The sequence below is a fragment of the Castanea sativa genome, chromosome 6 (genome assembly GCF_040712315.1).
Source record: "Castanea sativa cultivar Marrone di Chiusa Pesio chromosome 6, ASM4071231v1".
Classification (NCBI taxonomy): Eukaryota; Viridiplantae; Streptophyta; class Magnoliopsida; order Fagales; family Fagaceae; genus Castanea; species Castanea sativa.
Window position 1 is genome coordinate 58,605,337 of NC_134018.1, and position 10,836 is coordinate 58,616,172.

The window sequence follows — 10,836 nt, forward strand, 5'->3', positions numbered from 1 at the left end:
AACTTACCACTTAGGATTTGTTGTAAAAATGTTGTGAAAATATTGTGGACCTATCATTTCTCTTTGCATCATTTTTGACACAAGTACTTCACAATCAATCATTTCACCCTAAAATCTAAAAGTCAACTTTTTAATTTACACTAAGGATTTGTTTGGATATCGCTTATTATTGAAAAGTGAAAAGTAAAAACTGAAAACACTGTAGCGAAATATTTTTTAGATGTGTAAATAATGATGTGAGACCTAGTTTTAAAGTTGTTTAAAAAAAAAAAGTAGTTTGCGGGTCCCATGAACAATGCACGGGACCCATTAAAATATTAAAAAAAAAGGTCCCACTAGGAAACGCAAACACGCTTCCCAAACGGAGGCTAAGGGTGTGTTTGAATATCACTTATTTGCTGAAAATTGAAAACTCATTACTAAAAACATTATAGCAAAATAATTGTTAAAGATGTGAATAGTGTTGTATGACCCAAATTTACCTAGAAATCTGTGAAAAAGTGAGTTTGGTGGTGCATGAACAGTACCCATGGAACCTACTAAAAAAACACTAAACGCACAGATTGGGAAAAACACCCAATAGGGCTGTCCACAGGTCGGGTCGGGTCGATTTTGAGCCCAAACCGAACTCGACCCGATTGGTTCGAGTTAATAAATTTCAAACCCGTATTGGACCAAATATTCGGGTCGGATTCGATGTTTCGGATAATCGGTTGTACAGGTCGGAGTTGTTGGATTGACGGGTCTGGGCCTCAGATTGGGCCGGAATTTTTAACATTATTAAAATTTTGGTAATTTCATTTTTTTGGGCCTTCTTAGCCCAAATTACTCGATTTGGCAACTGAAATTTGCTATATTTCAAATTGGGCCTATTTTTATTAAACTTATTTTAAAATAAGGCTTCAATTAGGACATATCTAAAAGGCCCAGAAAATGCCTATTCTTTTCATCACCTGTGATCAACACAACACACCAAAAAGTTTTTTTTTTTTTCACCTGTGATCTGAAACAAGTAGCACCTATCAATCCACATACATAGCCTTTCCTACATTAACCACAAAAATTAAACACAACAAATAATGTAAGCACCAAGGCAGTAAGCTAGTAGCTCAACGCCTATAAAACCTGTCAACCACAACAAATAATATTTCTAGCAACAAATAAACTCTAATACTACCATAGAGGCAGTTACTGCAAATTTTTGGGTAGTAACCCATTAAGGCAAAAAGCTTGGTAACCCATAATTACTTACAACAATCAAATACCATAGGTATTTCCAAAAAATAGTTTTTCCAAAGTATTGAATGACTACTCTAAAGTTTATAAGTCTATAACTAATAGAAGAGAAAACCTATGAACTAAGATTTCTTTTCTATAATTTCTTTTCTATAAGCATTGACAGTTGAGTATCATTACAAGTTAGAAAAGCGACATGTCTAAAAAAGCTTCCAAAATATTCCCAAAAAGCTCCCTTCTTTACAAAATAAATTACCATCCTCCTACAATAGACAAAACAAACAATAAATTAGTACCAAATACAAGACTAACTAGTAAAGAAACCAAGTTTATAATAGTAGGGGGCTAAAGCCAGAATCATACCAAGTCAGCGATTAATCATCAATACTAATTAAGGGTCGTTTTTCGGAAGTGGAACCCTTGCTTAAGTTGGAATTTGCTATTGCACTTACTGTTGGTTGTTCATTTAAAACTAGAAAAGAATAGGAAATAAACACAATAAATTAAATTTTGCTTGAATACACAAGACATTCAATAAAATTAATAGACTAAATTTCAGAATTTAAACATATTACCTAAGTCAAGTAACTTCTCCTCCAATGCCTCTACATCATCTCTTGACTGGCGATGAGAAATTGGAACTATGGCTTGAAGCCAATTTTGTGAACATACAAGGTTTTGAACCATGAGAGGAGATAGTGAACTTCGAAAGGGATCAACTATTTGACCTCCAGTGTTGAATGCAGACCCGGATGCAACTATGGAAACTGGTACAGCCAGCACATCGTTACCAATTTTAGACAACACTTGGTACTTACTACAATTGTCCTTCCACCACCCCAATATCTCAAAATTCACATCCTTTCTCCCATCACAATTTTCAGCCAAATACTTCTCAAGCTCATTACTACAACCTGCAGATTGCTCAACTTCCAAAAAATGTTCATATCACAAGTGAACCATCACATATGGATCACTACCATCACTTTCCAATTCTGACCTCTCACTCTCACTTTGTTCTTGCACATTTGGTGAATGAATAGAAGAGTAAAAATTATACACTTGTACAAAAGATCTTTCACCTTATCAACCATCACTTCAGCAAATAAATTCCCATAAATTTCAGAAAAAGAAAACTTCAAAAACCTCAATTTTTTTCGTGGATCAAGAACCACAGCCACATACAAAAAAGGATTAATTTTCTCCCCTTCCCCCCAATACTTCTCAAATTTAGTTTGCATGTTTGTGGCTGTATTTTTCAAGAGAGTGTTTTGGGATTTAACTAAATTGGAAATACTCTCCTGAATAACAAAGATCTCATCATAAAAGACATTTGAAGTAACGTACAAAGAACTAGAGAATTTCTTCGTTGCATTATAAAAAAAGCCTTAAGAAAGTCACAAATGACCTACAATTTTGGAAATCAGCCATACACGGAGATCCCAAACCACCACTATCTTCCTTAGTCCTAAAGTACGGAGAATAACCATCATCTTCAAAATCCATTCGAAGGAACACTTTTTCAAACTTTTTAGCAGTTTCTAACATGATATAGGTCGAGGTCCACCTAGTAGGTACATAAAACTCCTAAGAAGACTCTTGGACTCCATACCTAACATCTCCATAAAACTCCTAAAAGTTTGACTTCTATTGGGTGAGGACTTCACATACCTCACAGCTTCATGCACCTTAGCAACAGATACATCAATCTCTTTCAAACCCTCCCCCACAATGAGATTTAGGATATGAGCACAACACCTCATGTGCATGTACTCATTTCCCAAAACTGTCACATTCCAATCTTTAGTCACCCTTTGCAAAAATTTAATTGTTGTTAAATTTGAGCTAGCATTATCCATTGTCAAGGTAAATATCCCATCAATACCCCACTCACGCAATGACATCTCAATTTTTCTACCTATAGTCTCCCCCTTGTGGTCTTCAACTTGACAAAAGTTTAAAATTCTCTTATGCAATTTCGAAGCATCATCAATGAAGTGACATGTAAGACACATATAATTTAAATTTTGAACAAAAGTTCATGTGTCCATAGTAAGACACACCTTACAACCCTTCAAGGATTTCCTTAGCTTATCTCTGTCACTATTATAAATGCCAATCACATCCCTAGCCACAGTTTGGCGAGATGGGATATCCTTTAATCGAAGCTTAGGTTGTAAGGTAGTTACATACTTCTTAAACCCATATCCCTCGACATACCTAAAAGGCAATTCATCAATTATAATCATTTCGGCCAATGCCTTTCTAGAAGCCTCAACAGAAAAGGTTGTTAACACAAGGTGGAATCCATCATCTCCATCCTTTTTGGGTTCAAAAGCTAATGCTTTCTGCCCTTTAACTAGATCATCTCTATTAGGATTCTTGGGACATATTAGCACATGAGCTAACAAATTACTAGTACCACAACTCTTACTATTAGCATTATATGATTTTTGGCAAAAATTACAAACAGCCTGAATTTTACTAGAATCACCCTCACCTATCTTTACTTTTTCAAAATAAGCCCAAGCAAGTGACTTTTTCTTACCACTACAAGTACCACTAACAGGAGCTGTCATACTCACTTGGCACGGTGGAACTGGGGGCAACTCAGTAGCTGCAGCTGCTTCAGCTTGGGTAGCAGCAGGATCTTCAACTTGGGTGGGAATAGCACCAACATCTTCTGTAGCAGCTGGTGTTTGGAGAGAGGGTTCATTAGCTAAGGTTTCCATGACCTAAAAAAACAAAGATCCGCATAAGCAAACTAGAGTAACAAGTATAATTCATAGCTTTAATAGTAATAAACTAATAATAATAAATGATAACCACACAAACCAAAATTAGAAACAGCCACATTATAACAATCTTCTCATATAATCAACTTCCTAGTGTTAAAAAAAACAAAGCAAGGTAAACTAAAACTTCCATAAGATGCTATAACCAAAATGTTAAATAAACCTTGTCTAATTTGGGCAATAGAGAACATACAAAGCTACGAACTAATAGAAAAGCAAAATCAAAAGCATCTGCAAGCCACATTAATGCATCAAAAAAAAAAATACTCTATCAGTTAGATTAGTTTACAAAAAAGCTAGCCAAAGTGAAAGTTCCCGTAGTTTTTTTATAAGTAATGAATCTTTATTAAATGATTATCAAAAAAATAAAGGCTCTCAAGTCTCAAGCAAGATGCGAAGCATTACTGATTTCAATTGATCCAAGTTTTTCAATGTCCATAAAATAAAACAAATGTCTCCAGTAGTAGTGTCTTCCACACTAAGCACAAAATAAAACCACACTAAGCACAAAATGTCTTCCACACTAAGCACAAAATAAAACCACTTCAAATCTTAACATGTGTGCCAGTAGTAGTGTCTCACAATCAGCAAAAGCAACAAATGCCCAAAAACTTCAGCAATAATAGATGCACAAAATTTACTCAAAAAAAAAAAAAAAATCACACACTCCCTCCATCTCAAATTTTTTGCCCACCTTAAAAAACTTAACTTTTTAAAGGTGACTTGCAATAGAAAGTTACCAGTTCACAGCATTAAACTCCATGTTTTGAACTCAAATAAACTAAATAAAAAAAAATGGGTATTGACTGCTCAAATAAAGAAAATGATAAGTTCGGAAAATAAAAAAATAATGTCTAATGTTGACAATTCATTTAGGAAACCCATGAATGGAATAATAACCAAACCATATATTGTAATACTCATTGGATTTAAGTGAAGAGCACCATAATTAGGTATCACTACAATTTACAAGCATTACATAATTAACAAACCATACCTTAAAGCTGTGGGTGTGTGGGTTCAAACTTGAGGGCAAAAAATGATACTTGGAGTCAACTTTCAATCCTGAATAAATTAAAACATGATCAAAATTAATTAAAGAAAAGAACAAAGAACAAATGTAAAATAGTTAGGGTTTCTAAGTTTTTTTTTAGTTTGGGTTTCATAGTATGAATCTATGGGTTTATTTGATTTTAACATTTGATTTCCATAACAAACCAACGAGACTAACAAAAAAGAAACAGAGAGAGAACAATTACCTTACTAACTCAGTGAAGAGAGTGTGAGACAGTTTAGACTTTGGATTTGGAGAAACGGTTTAGCCTTTAGAGAGTGTGAGACTGTGAGAGTTTGAGAGAGCCATGTAAAGAACTGAGAGTCTGAGACTGAAGAAGTGAAGATTGAAGAGGTGAGGAAGAGTGAAAAGGGGAGGAGGCGTGAATGGGAAGCCAAAGCCATGACCGTTTGTCTCTGAACTGAAGTCTGAAGTGAAAACTGATGAAGAGACTTGTGAAAGGCATAGAGAGATATCAGATCTTTCCCATTTATCCCTCACCGTTAGATTGGCTCTTCATCTTTGATTTTAACCATTGATTTAGAATGGGTTATTGTGCCACTGTGTAATGCCTAATCAATCGTATCAAGCTCAGTTGGTCTCTCATCAAGACCATTGATTTTAAATTTCAATTTAAGATGGACGGTTGATGTGGATGTTGGGATGGTGTGTGAGAAAAAGTTGCTTTGAGACTCGGGCTGGGCATTGTTGGGCTGCTGAGTAAGGGCTGTTCCTGCAGGTGTTGTCAAATCTTATAAAATATTTTTTTTATATAAATAATTCGGTCGGTTTGAATTTTATAGGTGAAATTTTTTGAAATCCAAATCCGAACCGAAATATTCAGTTTTTTTCTTTTGGCAACCCGTGACCGACCATAGGCTGATTCAGATCCGCCCGTGGAGCTTTGGTTCGGGCGGGTGGGTTGGTTGCTCCGGGTCAGTGGACACCCCTAACGCCCAATCCAAACGCACACTAAGTAAAACCTCAAGAGTCAGTTAAAATGGTGTAATGTCGTAAGACTAGTTTTGTGGGTGTGCTTATTGCCTTACCCACATGTAACTGGACTTCTAAACTAATAATTCTAGTTGGAGACATGATTATGACTTGTTCTTAGGTTAGGAGTGCTCGAGACATCCCTTTAAGTTATGTTCGGTAATAGAATTAACCAAAAATAAAGGACTAGCCACACCTTAAAATCTTAATGATTGTTGGTCTATAGATCACAAAATATTCTTCCATATAACCATGTCTTCATTCCCTTTCCACCAATTAAACTCTTAGTACAAGTATGGAACGTTATAGCCAATTCAGCTAGTTAATCTACCCCAATTGAAATCGAGATACATATGAGACAAACAGAACCTTGTAGCTAAGAACAAACCACAATGCAAGTTAGTGGGATATGAATGAAGATTAGTAAACCAATCACTGACCAGTCTAACCGTAATAGCATAAAAGTAATATGTATAAGAATGAGTACTACAGTGAACTTTGAAAAGGATCTACTCAATATTTAGTGGTCTATGTTAAATTTCCTCTAACAAAGATAGTGTGTACAACATACAGGATAAATAAACAATGAATGTTAAGAGCCTTATAACTTAATTAGTTGACACTGATGATTCAAATCTCTTCACTCTCAACTATCGAATTACTAAGAAGGTGAAGAGCTATGAATACAAAGGTAAATGACTATTTAACATTTCACCCTTATAAGATGTGATCCGAACAAAATTAATACCTTTTATCGGTTTAAATTTTAAATTTTCATTATTAAATTCTATTCTGGTATCTATAAAGTTAGTACTACATTTTATTATTCTGATCATGAAAAACTATTATTTAAGGGTTCAACCAATGGTGGGGTGCGGAGTAATAGAGTTCGTTGTAATAATAATAAAGTTATAAAGACCATTTGTACTGGAAAGCATAGACAATACAACTATTTCCAACCTAATTGGTCCAAAAAGTTACTTACATAAAAAGAAATGGTCTAAAAAGTTCCAAAAAAAAAGGGGCAGATTTCTCTCAGTGGGTCTCTTCGGATCTTTTACGGTATCAATTAGAGTTTATTCCAAAGGGAAAATGTAAAACGTGTCGAAGGCATAATGTTTAAAGTAGTGGTTTTTTTTTTTTTTTTTTTTTGTGCAAAAAAAAAGGTTATAGTATTTATTATACACGCAAAAATTACACTAAAAACATGACTTTAAGTCACCATTTCCAAGTTAAAATCAGGAATTTATGTCACTATTTCAAGACAATTTCCTTGCACAAAATCGTTGTGCAAGAAGTATTTTCCTACTGCTTAATTCATCTTTAAAATCAAACTTTTGGTTGAGGACAACCAAGTAAAACTCACACAAAGCATATTTCTCAAATTGAGCTGCGAAGTAAGCCTGCGGTTTTTGTCTCCAAACATAAACACTCAACCTGTCGAAAGGGACGCCTATATTCAAGGAGGAAATAAAGTGTACGTAATAAAAATTAGACCAACCATGTTTACGGCTTATTGATAAAAAACAGCTAATTGTTGGATTTTCTTTTTTTCTTTCTGAAAATTGTTGGAAGCCAATTGATTTGACCAAACCAATTCTTTAGGGACCAACCTTTAGCTATAAATCAAATCAGATTGGACATCTAGAACAAAAGGTTGATAATATATATGTTGTCTAGCTAGCATACTTCATATTACAATGGCATGTGTGACCCACAAAAGTTCAGGTCGAGAGGGAAGATATAAACAAATTCATATGTAAGAGACAAAGACCTTTCTTTTCTGAGTGTTTGAAGTGAACATTAAAAAGTCAAATCAGGCATTCCACTCGCATCTTAACTCTTTAGCTCTTTATAACTACACAACATTTCTGTGGCGATTGGGGTACTATAGACCCCGTGCGGTGGATCTCAACCATCACATATTATATATTAATCTGTGTGCGTTTAATTGGCAAAAGTTATGACGGTATCAATTGGATTGGCATCGTGGCATCATTTTTTTGACAATTGACTCTTTTTTTCTTTTTTCTTTCAATGGTTCAATTGACATGTTGATGCCATGTACTATAATTTTTAACTATGCTTTTAATTCTTAAACAATGGCAATGCAGTAATTCAATTCTTTCATTTTCATACTAGGAACACATTACTAGACACATGAATAACGTGTACAAAAAAACTTATATTAAATTTACTTCATTGCTTGTTTATATTGATTGAATCAACTCAACCAAATAACCTTTTGACTTAGTGGCATAACTTGCTCTAAAAATATTATGGTTCAGATCTTTTTTTTCATTGTTGTAACTTGTAACTATAGAATAATGAAAAAAAAAAACTATTATCTCCCATAACATTTCATTAAAAAAAAAAAAAACATTTTTAGGTGGACTTACCTCTAACCACCAATCAATATTATTTGCATTATATAACACTAACCACTAAAGTGTGTACATGGCATGCGAAAGTTCTGCATAAAGAATCCCTCATTGTCGTACACTTGTAACATACGAAGGTAAATGAGGATAAGGAAAAAGAAAAAGAAAATAACAATTAAAAATAGCCACAGATCGAGATAGAAATTGAAGATCCTCTTCAATTTAGACAGTTGACACCGTATACGTACCCAACCAACTAATTAAAGCAAACACTATGCAACAGGGACCTTAACCGGGTACCTATCAATTGAGTCAACCCATGGGTTGGCCCGGCAGTCCTGAGTGGGCACCGGAATCTCCCTAAGGGCCCTCCAAACTGCACTATTGCATTTAAAACCCGACCCGAAAGCAATCTGCCAGACCCGGTCGCCCCGGGAGACCCGAGCCTTAGCCTCCGTATAAGCCAATTCATACCACAAAGAACTACTCGAAGTGTTTCCAAATCGATGCAAGGTCATCCTAGAAGGCTCCATATGCCAATCACTAAGCTGCAAATTCTTCTGCAACTCTTCCAACACTGCTCTCCCTCCTGCGTGTATACAAAAGTGCTCGAATGCAAGCTTGAAATTCGGTATGTATGGCTTCACTTTGGCTTTCAAAACCTTCTTTCTCATTAGCGTTACAAAGAACATCAATTGCTCCCATATTGGCAAAACCAAGGGACCCAACGTCGTTATGTTGGTTTTCAATGCGTCGCCAGCCACTGCCATTAACTCTCGAGCTAGTGACACCCCAATTGTACCTTTGTCATCTTCTCTCTGGTACACACAGTTGTAGTTCTTGTCATCTGACCCTTTATGGGTCCGAACAGTGTGGACCAATTGGTACTTGGATCGGCTACGATCTCTTGCTCGATTCGACAACAGCACAGCCGCACCACCCATGCGGAATATGCAGTTCGACAGCAACATAGACCGGTCATTGCCAAAGTACCAATTCAAAGTTATGTTTTCCGTGCTTACCACTATAGCATACGTGTTGGGATTTGCATTCAAAAGGTCTTTGGCTAGGTCGATTGAAATAAGTCCCGCACTGCAACCCATACCGCCTAGGTTGAAACTCTTGATGTCGGTGCGGAGCTTGTAGTGGTTGACAATCATGGCAGACAAAGATGGGGTTGGATTGAACAAGCTGCAATTGACAATAACAATGCCAATCTCTTTTGGGTTAACCCCAGTTTGTTCAAAAAGCGCGTCCAATGCACCAAACATAACAGCCTCAGCCTCGGACCTTGCCTCTTCCATACACAAGTTTGGTGGTCTGGAAGTGATTCCTCTAGGCAAGTATGTCTCGTCGCCTAAACCAGACCGGGTCGTTATTCGTCTCTGAAAGTGAAGAGTGTCTTCTTCGAATGCACCTGTGTCTTCAGAGATCTTCAAGAAGAATTCCCGGGTTACTTTTCTTTCGTCGTCCGGTTTATAACACGCAAAGTCCACGAGATAAACCGGTCTAGACCGCTTGGCCCAGTAGAGGCCTAAGATGATGACAAAAAAGGCTGAACCAGCTAGTCTTGTGGCTGCATTGACATCATCGAACCAAACCGCCCTGGTTCTCCATAACTCAGACACCCGGTCCAGTTCTAGACCGGTGAGCTGAAACCCTATGGATACCAGTAGAGGAACGATTAGAAAGAACATGAAAATAGCAGCAGGGTTACATGAATAACCATACCCTAATTTCACGTACTTGAGCTTCACGGATTGTAAGAAATCCGGCAAGCGTCGCCGGATTTTGATAACGGCGGAAGACGAGTCTTTAAAAGCCATTTCCGCCGTTAATCTCTCCTTATCCATCTCTATGCTACTATCCATATTTTTTTTTTCCTTTCTCTCTTAACTCTTTTTTTCTCTGTCGTGTGAATGTGTGATCTCTCTAAGTGATTTTGGGTGCTTGAACAAGAAATGGGATTGTGTTGGTTTACTTATATAAACAACAAGACTATGAGAAGCTGAACTATATAATATAATAAAATATAATAAATGTGTAATTTCCGTCCAAAAATGAAATAGTAATGAATTAAAAGCAATTAGGCCTACACGAGTTGGAACAGTTGGTTGGGTGAGAGAGACACAGAAAGAGAAATAGAAATAAAGCTAAACAATATTGGAACGCAATAGCACAGGACAGCTTGGGCTTTATTACAATATTAACTGGAAAAAAAAGGTTGGGATGATAATCTTGAATTAATGGGGAGTAGTTCCATGAGGGTATAGATCGCTCAACCACCATAGGGAATACTTTGAAAAAGAAGATAATAAATAACAAAGAAAAATACAAGAAAATAAAAAAGAGACTATTTTTTTTTTTTTTGTCCATT

The 10,836-nt window shown here is 36.1% G+C and overlaps 1 protein-coding gene and 1 pseudogene across 1 annotated transcript; both read right to left on the reverse strand.

Moving 5' to 3' along the window:
- Window positions 1-1,610: 1,610 nt before the first annotated feature.
- LOC142639185 (zinc finger BED domain-containing protein RICESLEEPER 2-like) lies at window positions 1,611-3,968 on the reverse strand (annotated as a pseudogene).
- A 4,492-nt stretch (window positions 3,969-8,460) lies between these two features.
- On the reverse strand, window positions 8,461-10,610 carry LOC142641429 (3-ketoacyl-CoA synthase 1). Its single transcript, XM_075815869.1, has one exon. It carries the CDS (start codon window positions 10,328-10,330, stop codon window positions 8,732-8,734), a length of 1,599 nt encoding a protein of 532 aa, XP_075671984.1. The 5' UTR covers window positions 10,331-10,610; the 3' UTR covers window positions 8,461-8,731.
- Window positions 10,611-10,836: the final 226 nt, after the last annotated feature.